General features: G+C 40.6%; 2 protein-coding genes across 7 annotated transcripts in view; one reads left to right on the forward strand and one right to left on the reverse strand.

The window, feature by feature from the left end:
* LOC135216985 (meiotic nuclear division protein 1 homolog) overlaps positions 1–13,243 on the reverse strand; it is an 81,389-nt gene that overhangs the window by 44,910 nt on the left and 23,236 nt on the right. The gene's annotated exons all lie outside the window — the stretch shown is intronic.
* LOC135216980 (uncharacterized) overlaps positions 1–13,243 on the forward strand; it is a 45,640-nt gene that overhangs the window by 6,693 nt on the left and 25,704 nt on the right. For 2 of the 3 annotated variants that reach the window (XM_064252517.1, XM_064252516.1), the window contains exons 2-6: positions 1–124; positions 661–804; positions 9,379–9,495; positions 10,040–10,135; positions 10,298–10,378. The exon at positions 1–124 is cut by the window's left edge. In XM_064252517.1, the coding sequence (XP_064108587.1) occupies positions 1–124; positions 661–804; positions 9,379–9,495; positions 10,040–10,135; positions 10,298–10,378 (562 nt within the window). The remainder of the gene's footprint in view (positions 125–660; positions 805–9,378; positions 9,496–10,039; positions 10,136–10,297; positions 10,379–13,243) is intronic. The other variant, XM_064252518.1, reaches the window with a different exon arrangement.

Consider the following 13,243-nt stretch of genomic DNA (forward strand, 5'->3'; position numbering starts at 1 on the left):
GGCCAGCAAAGTGGCAGAAGCTCTCAACTTGCACCACAAGGAGATATTCTATGTTCATCACCCACTGCAAGCTTTGGACAAAGACAATCCTTTCTCGGGACTCAGCGTTGTAACTAATAAACTGGTAAAGTACTTTTATTTTTTCATATTTGGTGCACTGAAAAATTGAACCTATCTTTAGAGCAGAAAATTGAAAACTTCCTAAACTTTCCCACCTTGCTGGTTTATCTGTTAGAAATGCTATATCGATCCCCTACACATACACATGATCACCTATAGCTTTAGCTATGAGGCAAGGATTTATCCTGTGAACGAGTAAACAGCTTTAGGAAACTTGAAGACAGTCTCATTCAGTTACATTTTGGAATTGAATAACTTCTGGGAGATTGGCTAACAATGCAAGAGAACTTTCTTAGTGACAATTCTCTCAAATGATTTCATCGAAAAGTTAAACTTTACGTCACACTGAATAAATATGATAAATTCTATTAAATTGGTACTGTGTTCTTGGGATAGCCTGCTAGCACATATGGATACTTACATGAAGGAAATCACTATGTCCATCCAACTTTGTTGGCATAAGTAATAATGCATATTTAGTTGCACAGCACCACAAGATTTTGCTGGAAAGGAATAACCTTTGTTCTAATCATTCCACAGGGCACAGAAGGCATGAACTGGTTGAAAGCTATTTACAACTGCTCATTCCAGAACAACAAAGAGGTCATCTCAGAACCTGAAATATGGAAGTCTCACTCCATCAGCAACACTTACAGAAAAGAATGTCAACATCTTAAACTGCCAGTAAGTAGCCGTTCTAAGCTGAATACAAATACTAAATAAAACCAACCTTTAGTAATCCTATGAATCTCTTTAAAAAATGATATTATGATACATTAGTTTGTTCATACTTACCTGGCAGATATATATATAGCTGTATTCTCTGAAGTCCGACAGAATTTCAAAACTCCCGGCACACGCAGTGGTCGGCCTGGTGGTTAGTACCCATTCCTGCCGCTGGGAGGCGGGTATCAGGAACCATTCCCATTTTCTATTCAGATTTTCTAATGCCACTGTCCCCTGAGGGGAGGTGGGTGGGTACTTGATTATATATATCTGCCAGGTAAGTATGAACAAACTTTATTGTATCATAACAATATCATTTTGCTCATGACACTTACCTGCCAGATATATATATAGCTGAATCCCACCATTGGAGGTGGGAAGGGACAGAATAGAATGATTTTAGGAAACAAATTGCATACAGATGATTGACATCTTGGTTCCACCTGTTAGCATAGCTGACTTCGTGAAAGTCGGCTTTTGCTTTACTAGAGTCTCCAGCAAGGTAGTGACCTGTATAGCTGGTGAGTTCTAGATGATCTGTCAATGGGAGCGTGACCACAATGTGACTAGACCATACTGACCATATCATGAGGGCTAAGAAGTAATATATATCACCACCTGACCAACCTAGCTAAAGTTAAGGATGTTTTAACTGAGGCTTAAGAATTGAGAAGTCCGCCATTGGCGGCGACCCAACAACTAAAATTAACAGCTCTTCCTAACCATTTTGTACAGGATAGGATGAGTGGTACTTCTTACCCCCAAGATTGTGTCTGTGGACACGTATGGCCCTAGCGAGCCGCAGATCTCATATGTCGTTTTCACATCCTGCAGGGAGTGTGAAGCGAACACAGAGTTGCTTCGCTAAAACGCGGCACTCAGTATGTTACTGAGTGCCATTCTCTGTTGAAATGCTTCCGAGGCCGCGCCCTCACCTCGTGAGCATTTACTTTAAAAGGTTTAAAATCTTTGTCCAAACATGACGAATGAGCCTCTTTGAAAAAACTCCTTAACAATAACGCCAGGGCATTCTTCGACATGGGCAAGTCTGGTCTTTTTACGGAACACCACAGATTGTCTGAAGAACCTCGACTTTCTTTACTTTTATCTAGATAAAACTTGAGAGTCCCGACAGGGCACAGGACTCTCTCTGGCTCTTGCCCAATAATTTGTGCCATCCCCTTGATCTCCAAGCTTCTGGCCAAGGGTTAGACGGGTTTTCATTCTTAGGCAAGGAACGGAAGACTTAGAGAACACACAGCATTATGTCCTCTAAAGTCAAAACGTCTGATGATGATGGCTTAAATCTCACTAACCCTCTTTGTCGTGGCTAGAGTGGTTAGAAAATTAGCCTTTCTGGTCACATGCATTAAGTTTACAGAAAGGAGAGGTTCGAAATGCTTTGACATCAGGAACTTCAGACTACGTCTAAGTTCCATGCCGGAAGCTTCTATCTAGACAGTTTCGAGATTTCCACAGACCTCAAAGATCGTGAAGGGCTTTGTTGTTTGACAGATCCAAATCTCTGAGCCTAAAGGCCGTCAACAACATACTTACGCATTCTTTATTAGTTGGAACCGCCAGCTTATCCCATTCTTCAGACGGAAAGGGAAGACTGTAATGTAATTCACAGATGTCGAGGTGGAGGAAAAGTCATTCTTCCTGCACATCTCTAGAAACGGCCCACTCCGATTGGTACACTGCAAAATATGCAACACTTCTTTGCCTTGGCAATGACACTTGTCGTTAGTTTTGAAAATCCTCTCATTCTGATCAACTTCTCGACAGTCTGAACGCAGTCAGACTCAGAGCGGAGAGGTTTTGAGGTACTTCTCGAAGTGAGGCTGTTAAGAGTAGACCGACTCTCTCGGGAAGGGTCCTTGGAAAGTGCTCTAGGAAGGACGTGACCTCTGTGAATCCAGCCTCTCGAAGGCCAACATGGGGCGATCAGCGTCATTCTCGCTCCCTCTAACGACGGAAATTATCTTATTACAACTCCTAAGAGTTTGAATAGGGGAAAAAGAGACTAAACATCTATCCCCATTCAATCCTATAGGATGGCGTCTATTGCTACTGCTCTCAGATCGAGAATAAGGGAGCAGTCTAGAAGAAGCCTCTTCTTCTTCAACATTGAGAAGAGATCTCTGAACGGACATCCCCAATGTCTCCACAAATCTCGACACACTGTTAAGCGAAGATTTTACTCAGACGTCAGTAATTGCTGCCGTCTATCGAGAAGATCCGCACGGACGTGCTGCAATCGTGCAACGAACCTCTTGAGGATAGTTACGTTCCGTAGCTGTGCTCATAACAGGCTCTCTCTTGTTAACACGAATAGGGACGAAGAGAGTGTTTCTCGATACTTCTAGAGATATGAGAGAGCTGTGGAATTTTCCGAGTTGATCTGGACCACTCGGCCAAAAACTCGTTCTTTGAGGAACTGGAGAGCCAACCGAATTGCTTCTAATTATTTTATCTTTGATGCTATTCCAGTTTTCCGGGAAAAACTGGATAGGTCTGAATTGCAGTCTATTCAGGGAAACAAACTTCTCCAGCGAGGAAATGGTCCCCAGCAGACTCATTCATACCCTCACCGAGCATGTTTCCTTCCCTAATAAGGCTGCGCTTTGCTTAAGCAGGTGTGCATTATTATAGTGCTATGCCGCGGTAGACTCGCACAGAATTCTGTTACAGTGCGGTAAACAGAACCGAAAAGGCCTAATATATATCTCTGTTGAAAAAATTCTCGCAAAGCGAAGAAGATGTTCATTCATGCATGCTAGAATTCCCCTCAACCCGAAGCTAAAGTCCGTGATTGTAGGGCAGAGATACGGTTAGACAGTCAATCCCGCAGGAGAGAGAGACGTAACCAACCGCGCATGGAAGAGAACTAGCTGGTACTGAGTTGGTCTACAGTGACAGCTGCCTACCTTCGCCGTCTCGCACTACTATGCCTGAGTTGCCAACTACTCCATTCTATGAAGGAAAGGTTGTTATTATTATCAAGCCGAAAGAAAACTCTCAAGCAGGCATATTTAAGCAAAACCGAATTCGCTAAATACAGAAGCTGAGTTGGTGTTGTCGTAACAATACCTTAAAAATCTAAAAGGGAAACCAGAAACTCCTGGAAGGTTGCAGGGAGTACCGATTACATGCACTTAGAATAATAGTCCTTTCGGTTGCCATCCGTAGAGGTAACTACGTTATGCGTATATGACTTGAACCATACAATAGTAATATAACGCAAAGGTAAAATACATAAGAGTATTGTAGTCATTTGGACAGCTAATTCTCTACTTCATTCTATCCTCGACGAGGAAGAGAGAGAATGGAAAACGACTGCCTTCGTTCTCTTAGCCAAGAGAACGAATTTAGTACTAATCATAGAAAGTCCTCAAGTGAGAACCGAGGACCGAAGAGGAGAGCTCAAGCTTCTTATGTATTTTAGACATAAGACTTCATGGACATAGTCTACAAGTCTTTTCCATGGACGAGCCTCTACAAATGAATGAGAGCTCTTCCGAATCTTGTCAATGAGAACTAACCCATTTACGTGGTAAAGGGTCTATATTTCATCAATGAGGGGTTACCCACTTACTTGACGAAACGTTTAGTATCTTGTTAATGGGGGAAACCCACTTACATGACATAAAATAATCCAGGAATTCGAGCATAAAGTCTTCCCGATTCCCGCAGAAATCGAAGAAAGGGCAGGATTCCTGGTCGGAGACTGGGCTTACGGCAGGTAGGACCCTAATGTTCCTCTTCGGCAGCGCAGTCCCGAACGCAGAAGAGGCGTTTTATGACACCTAAATCTGCTTAAAGTTTACTAGAGTCTTCTTCTAGATGCCAGCTCATCAGAACCAACCTGACTACCTTATTCATGCAGGTTGGATATCTATTCTAGAGAAAGAGAGTCAGGGCCCCGAGACTGCAGGTCCAGGGCTCCGAAATACCAATCTAGGAGCTTTTCTAATGCTCCCTTCGTAGAAAGCGAAATGGACATCTTGACGAGACCAGGCTACTTACTCTTCTTCGACAAAGCACACTGCAAGAGAGGAGAGCAAGGGACCGAGGGCCGAAACTTGTCAGCAAACCAGTCTTACAGAAGGCGTCTTCGTTCGCAGGTTGCGAGTTGCTCGAGGACTCTGTCTCCCTTACGGGAAAAGGAGAAGAGTCCCTAACCGACCGCGAAGCAATGAAACCCTGAGACCCCTCCTCTCGCTATCACCTCGTAAAAGGGGTCTCCTACTTGAAGTAGGGTTCAAAGACGAAAGTCAGGAATGCTTAATAGCAACTCCGAAGCTTTGCGAAGTTCTGGTAAAGGATTCTGCTGCAGAGCGTTCTGAAGAGTGTCCGATAATCAAACCCTGAGGTCCCGTTTGTAACAGGGGTCCTCTATCTGAAAAAGGGTTCGAAGAAGAAGTTCGGGTATGTCTCACCGCCAACTCCGAATCTTTATTAAGTTCCTGTAAAGGAATGTCCTGTGGAGAGTCCTGAGGAGCGTCCTCTTGACGAGCGTTCTTGCAGGAGTCCTGCCGAACGTCTTGATGCGTAGGGCACCTATCGTTGTGAAGAACGTCTTGGCAAGTGCTCTGCCGAGCGTCATGACTTATAGGACGCCGAGCGTCTTCAAAAGCGTCCTCGCTAGCGTCCTGGCGAGCGTCCAGATGTGTAAGACATCGAGCGTCTTCAAAAGGCGTCCTCGCGAGAGTCTTGCCAAGCGTATTGGTACATAGAACACCAAGTGTTCTGAACGGCATCTCAGCGAGGATCTTGCTGAGCGTCCTGATGCATGAAAGGCCACCTGAGATGCGTCATGGAGAGCCGCACGCCGCTCCTGAAGTGCGCGAGCACTATAAGAAGACGTATGGCGATCGTCTTCTAGACGAGCCTTAAGGACCTTCCTTACCTTCTGACAAAGGCGACGGCCGCCTGTGCGACATCTTGCGTCTTTGTAAGGCAAATGAACGCTTCCAGAAACGCGCTCAAAAAGGGAACGCCGGGCGTTCCGAAAGACATCCTCGCGAGGGCCTTGCCGAGCGCCCTGATAGCATAGAACGCCAAGCATCCTGAAAGGAGTCCTCTCGAGGGTCCTGCCGAGCATCTTGATGTATAGAACGCCGAACATCCTGCATAATGTCCTTGTGAGCGTCTTGAAGAGCGTCCCGAAGAGGAGAGCGACAAATATCAAGAGAAGAGTCATGGAGAGCTTCCTGACGTGACACGGCGGACCCAAAAGCGTCAACACGAGCAACTTGAGAGGCGTCCTTGCGAGGGGCGCGCCGCTCATGAAGCACGCTAACGTCATAAGCCGATGTACGGTGATCGTCGTCAGGACGAGTGTTATGGACGTTTGCAACTCCTGACAAAGACGACGGCCGCCTGTGAGACATCTTGTGTCTTTGTCACGCTCATTGACACTTCCAGAAAACGCACTCAAAAGGACGCCTGTTCGTTCTTGGGTGCGAGGATGTAGAAGGCGACGAGCAAGGAGAAGGCAAAGGAGAAGGAGACTGCCTGACTTGACAGACAGCCTCGAATCCTTCCTGTGGTAAATGTGTTTTGCCCTTCTCTTGGCGAAAACGAGGCCAACCGAGAAGGACTGATCCTGTGAGAAGACGAGGGGACGCCTTCTTCCTTTTCACAGTAACAATGCTAGAGCGATCTGGGTGCTTAACAGCGTCCTGCTGCGATGACGTCCTATTTTCCTTCTGCGGTGGAAAGCCGTCACAATGTTCAGGCGATGATAGCAATCGTATGACGAGAGAGAGAGAGGACGAGAAGAGTCCTCCTCTATAAGCTTCTATTTAAAGGGCGTGAGTCCTTACAAGAGCTCCAATCCCTGTACGGGGAGGACGCCTCAGAGGACGAGAAGCAATTCTTAGGATTCGTGCACATGCACGATCTTTGGCAGCCTGGGAAGCGTCTTCAGGTCCTGCCAAAGGGACGCCAGATCGGTGGTGAGTCCCCGTAACCCTCCTTCGGTTTTCGACTTGCCCACTCCCTGTTCCTGGGAGTCCGACAGAGGTCTAGACCTAGAGGCGTTATAGGGCCGATCTGACGCCCCCTCCGCAACACTAGGGGCACTAATTCAACATCACTACACTCACAACACTGATTGGAGAGTGAGCACTTTAGATTCCAAGATTACGGATGGAATCCACCATAACAGAAAGGGCATTACCTCTCGCAGACACTTCCTCTAGGCCCATAGGCCATACCACAGGGTTAGGTAAAATAAAGTCTACAGGAGGTTAGTAGGTTCATTACCCTGACTTCTGTTTACTGATGCAGTCTTGGAGGAAGACCTCCTGATTCTATCACGCTCTAATTTGCGTACATACGAATCAAATCATACATCTTCCTTCGGAATCAGTCAAACATCACACTAATTACATTGATCTTTCAACAAGAAACATGTACACGTCGTGCATACTAAGTGAGGATCTATCGAAGGTTTCGTTAGTCTCACCTTACCCCTTGTAGACAACAAAGTCTGAAACTAGCCGAACTAGATTCAGACATCTTATGCCAAGAAAAATCAAATTTAAATCAATTTATGATAGCATATGCCTAGCCACAAATCCAAGTTAATAAACCAAAAAACAATTAAGATACTTAAGCGGCAATGAAGTTTCAAAATCCTAGGATGGAGGTACTGAAAACAGTTGTTTACAGTACCGGCGACAGAGAAAATCTGAATAGAAAATGGGAATGGTTCCTGATACCCGCCTCCCAGCGGCAGGAATGGGTACTAACCACCTGGCCGACCACTGCGTGTGCCGGGAGTTTTGAAATTCTGTCGGACTTCAGAGAATACAGCTATATATATATCTGGCAGGTAAGTGTCATGAAGAAATGACCATTTTAGCTTCGAAGGTGCTAAGTTATTAGTAAGTATCAGAATGGTTAGGTTTTGAATCTTGAAACAAAACTTGGACACTGAACTCTCCAACAATAATACACAGTACATACTATGAATTTTAAAATTCAGGAAGTCACCTAAGACAACTTTAAGAGCCAGCTAACTGACACTTTGCATGTCATTTACTGGGTGCCATATGGACTACACTGAGTGACCTAAACCATTCTTTGTAAGTAAGCCACCTTGAACGGTTAAGTTAACATTTTGCTTAACTTCTCAGCTAATCTCAGCTAATTGTCTTCCAGTGGTTACTTTGGATACCAGAGGGTTATTTACTTGAGATATATGTTTTTGTGATCTTAAAGCTATTTCAGTTGAGCTCAGAGTTACATTATGGCATCTGCCACCCTAGAGTCAGTCAGTTGACAGTTAGGTTCAAGTCATTTTTTAAATAATGCATTGGTACAGACGTCACTGCAGTTCTACTGCCTTGACAGCTGTCACTAACCAGTCATCTATGAATTTCCAAAACCTTACAGTACTATTTCAGTGTGCCTATGCTGCCACCAGTGTCAAGGTCAAGGTGAAGGTGAAGACCTGCAGGGCATTTACCAGGCTAAAACAGAAGATTCAAAACGGGAATACCTCCTCTGTCTAGAGAATGCAAAGATGGGTGAAATAATTCTGTAAATGTACATCTTTAATGTTCAAAGATGCCAGGAAGTACCCCTCCCTGATGAATATAATTTCCATCTTGAAGGGGAGCTTACTACACAAACTGTTGTTCTGGTGTCTTAAACAATCAAACCTAAGTGACTAAAGACTCTAGGCAATCCATCCTGCACCTCCTCAATCACTTGCTTCTACAAAATAAACCTTACTTCTATCCACTGCCTGGAACCTCTCAGGATTGCAGCTATGTATATCAATGTATACTAGCTACAATGAACGTGGGTGCTTATTGACAATAGGGATATGATAGTCCTTCCAAAGAGTGCATACTATTCCACAAGACTACCATTCTTCCCCTGTTTGTTAGACAAATGACTGTTGCATCTGAGGATATATGAAGACTGATAATGTGGGCTTATAATGACTGATCACTTATGATGAAACAAACCACATAAGAAAAATGGATAAAAAAATAAAGCAGGATTCTGCTAGTGTATAGTAACATTAGTAATTTACAAGGGTGCCTTCAGAACTACGAAAGGCATGGGAAATCCCTTTAACACAGTCTCAAGTCTGATACTGACTTGGTTGTAAAATTACAAATGAGTTTGCAGAATCAGAATAAGAAATTTGGCTATTAACAAACCCTGAGGCTGGCTCTATCAATGTGTAACAACAAAAGATTCGCTGCAACTTTGAATTCTAAAGAATCATATCTCAGTAAATACTGTACTCACTGACTCTTGTTTAAGACAGCCATATAGGTAACCCAATGCAAAGATTTAGATTTCAAGAAAATGGATGTCAGATAAATTCTCAAATTTATCTGTTAAGGTTAGATCACCTTTCTTTTGATTGCTGTATGAAATAATCTAAGAACAGCTAATCAGAATAAAATTCCAATAACCATGAAACAGGAAACCTATTAAAACTGACCTATTCATTTTCCTAATTTAAACTTTTAAATAAAACATGTTTTCTGAATCAAACAGATTGAAGAGTGCTTGGAGAGAGCTTGCAGGGCGCGCTCCCTACGCGCAGTCTTTACTGTAAGGCTTGGGATAGACTTCATTTACCAAATGATGAAATCTTATGGAAATAAATTCAAGGTGTGTAAAACTTCTGAAAATATTTTAGAGAGAAAAAGCATGTCTTACTACTTTAGTTACTTGCTAGAACATATGTATGTCATTCAGTGTCATTACTATCAATATTCCAGCTACATTAAAGGGTATTTACTGAATTCACTGTAATTTTATGTCATTTCAATTTTTTCATGTTCAGCTGCTGTCTATATCTGTGCTAAACCTTGTGTAAGCTTATCTTCATGGTCAACAATATTTTTAAGAATTGTCAGTCTTGTTGGAATTAATCATAGCAATTATAATAAATGGTAAAAGAGTACAGTAAACAAAAATTTTTAGCCTGGCTTTTCATAGAAAAACTATTTTTTTAAAGTAATGCAAAAAATAACTTTTCTCTTTTTAATACATTTACAAAATCATATACATAGGTAATATCTTTACAGTAGCAATACATACCATCAGGACTTCTATCTTAAACAGTATTATAAGATTCATACTGCAATTCTTTGTGTGATGTTTTTAAAGGCAACTTTTCTATATGCAAAATTTAATTCCCATCTTCCTTTAGGTAATTTTTGTAGTGAGAGACCCTAGAAGCATTCTTAGTAACCGTCGTCACCGCAATCTTGTACCACTAAAAACTTCGGAGGAATTTAAGAAACAAGTATGACAGTCTTCTACATTAGCAGCGTATTTTGTTAAACTACTCAAAATTTCAACAACTGAATGTTTGAATAAAAATACAGTATATCAAAAACACTGTGAATATTGTATGCATTATTAGGGCAGAGATAGGCTAAAAGTGCTCTCTTATCTCAATACACAGGCTTCAAAACTATGCAAAACTATGGGAAGTGATATGCTATATGCTGAACAGATTAAGAAAATACTGCCAGAATCCATTTTGGTAAGTCAACCGACTTCTGATTCCCTTACAACAAACACATTGCACTTGACTAACTTGAAATACCTCTCTTAATGACATCACTGCCAATTAGGCCTAATATATTGCACACTGTATTGTCATATTTCATTTAATTTGCTATCGCCTTTCAGTTTTACATGTCTTCCACTGCCTCACTGTAAACTGCTTTTTTGAACCATAAAATTTTTTTGCACTTGCACTAAAATGTCAATTGACAGCATAATATCATTATTACTTAAAATGAGTCAAAATTCAAATGGAAAGTACAATAACCAAGATGACCTTAGGTTTAACTTGCAAAGCAAGTTTCCACTAAAACGAAAGAACATACGTGGGTAGTACGTAAAAACATACGTCATCATGGAGGAAAAAAAATAACAAGTGGACAAAAATAAATATCAGTTTACATAAACACATACTCAAGCATTACAAGTCAGAAAATTTAGGCAGTGGTAGGCTAAATAGCACTTTAAAGTACAATATAACATATGTAGCACCACAGCCTGCAGGCCAATAGAGAAAGGGAGGAACTTAACCCTCTTACGCCGACTGGACGTATTTTACGTCAACATTTTTTGTCTCCCGTGTGCCGACTGGACGTATTTTACGTCGACTTACAAAGGTTTTTTTTAAATTTGCGGAAAAATACTTATAGGCCTACCAGCCTAAAACTTTTGAATCATGCGCCTTGGGGGATGCTGGGAGTTCACGGATCAAGGTGTTGTTTTGTTTACAATCGTTACGCAGGCGCGCAAGCGCGAATTTCTTTCTTGCCGCACTAAAAAGTATCTGTGACACATCTCGGAAATTATTTCGTCACTTTGACATAATTTTTGTACCATTGTAAATTAGCCGTTACATGAAGTATTATATATGGAAATGTGCGCATTTTTATGTAGAATACAACAATAAAATACTCATGATTGTAGCTTTTATCAGTTTTGAGATATTTTCATATAAATAACGATAATTGCCAAAATTTCAACCTTCGGTTAACTTTGACTCTACCGAAATGGTCGAAAAACGCAATTGTAAGCTAAAACTCTTATATTTTAGTAATATTCAATCATTTACCTTAATTTTGCAACTAATTGGAAGTCTCTAGCACAACATTTCGATTTATGGTGAATTTATGAAAAAACTTTTTCCTTACGTCCGCGCGGTAACTCTTCCGAAAAAAATCATACATGCGATTGCGGTAATGTTTGCACCATTTTAAAATTAGCCGTTATATAAAGTTTTATATATGGAAATGTGCGCAATTTCATGCACAATACAACTAAAAACAACCCATGGTTGTAGCTTTTATCAGTTTTGAGATTTTCATATAAATAACGATAATTGCCAAAATTTCAACCTTCGGTCAACTTTGACTCTACCGAAATGGTCAAAAAACGCAATTGTAAGCTTAAACGCTTATATTCTAGTAATATTCAAGCATTTACCTTCATTTTGCAACAAATTAGAAGTCTCTAGCACAATATTTCGATTTATGGTGAATTTATGAAAAAAATAACATTTTCTTTACGTCCGCGCGGTAACTCTTCCGAAAAAATCATACGTGCGATTGTGGTAATGTTTGCACCATTTTAAATTAGCCGTTACATAAAGTTTTATATATGAAAATGTGCGCAATTTCATGTAGAATACAATAATAAATAAATGAAGGTTGTATCTTTTCTCATTTTTGAAATATTTGCATATAAATCACGATAAATAGAAAAAAACCACGTTCGGTCAACTTTGACTCTACCGAAATGGTCGAAAAACGCAATTGTACGCTAAAACTCTTACAGTCTAGTAATATTCAGTCATTTATCTTCATCTTGAAACAAATTCGAAGTCTCTAGCAAAATATTTAGATTTATGGTGAATTTAAAAAAAAATCTTTCCTTCCCTCCGCGCGCGGATTCTCCGCCACAAATCTCCGAAATGCGTACGTACCATTCTCGGAATATTTGCTCAGTTTCATATTAGGCTTTTCATAGAGTTTTATATATGAAAATGTGCGCAATTTCATGTAGAATAAAACGAAAAATACTTGAAGGTTGTAGCTTTTCTTATTTTCGAAATAATTGCATATAAAAAATATATATATAAAAAAATTCAACATTCGGTCAACTTTAACTCGTCAGATATGGTCGAAAACTGCAATTGTAAGCTAATACTCTTACAGTATAGTAATATTCAATCATTTGTCTTCATTTTGAAAGAAATTGGAAGTCTCTAGGACAATATTTAGATTTATGGTGAATTTTTGAAAAAAAATATTTGTTTACGTCCGCGCGTTACGAATTCATGCATTATTTTGTGATAATATTTTCTGTGTTGCTTTTATCGTTTTACAATGTGTTATATACCAAAAGGATTGCAATTTAGTGTACATTACAACGAAAAAAAAGTAACTTGTTACCTTTAACCGTTTTGCGCACAGCGTGATTTGAATACAATTAAATATGAAATTTCGTTTTTGCGCTATCATATATCGCATTATTTATATATGATAATGATAATTTTTTTCATTTCTGATGGTTGCATACTAAACTTCAGCCAATGACAAAAAAAGGAGCCAAAAATGAACTCTTAATCTTGAAAACTAAGCGCGCTGTGATTTTTTGAAAAAAATATTTTTTCCGCTTCCGCGCTCACTCTGAAACACCTTCGGCACACGGGAGACAATTTTTGTTTTACCACTTCGGCGTAAGAGGGTTAATATTGCTTGTGTCCCAATAAGAAATATTTTGAATAGGGTCATTACACATCAGGAACAGTATCAAGCCACAAAATATATACGAAGGCCTAAGCATAATTAACTAAATGGCTACAGGTTTATTTGAAATTAGGGTA

This window comes from Macrobrachium nipponense, chromosome 7 (assembly GCF_015104395.2).
Source record: "Macrobrachium nipponense isolate FS-2020 chromosome 7, ASM1510439v2, whole genome shotgun sequence".
Classification (NCBI taxonomy): domain Eukaryota; kingdom Metazoa; phylum Arthropoda; class Malacostraca; order Decapoda; family Palaemonidae; genus Macrobrachium; species Macrobrachium nipponense.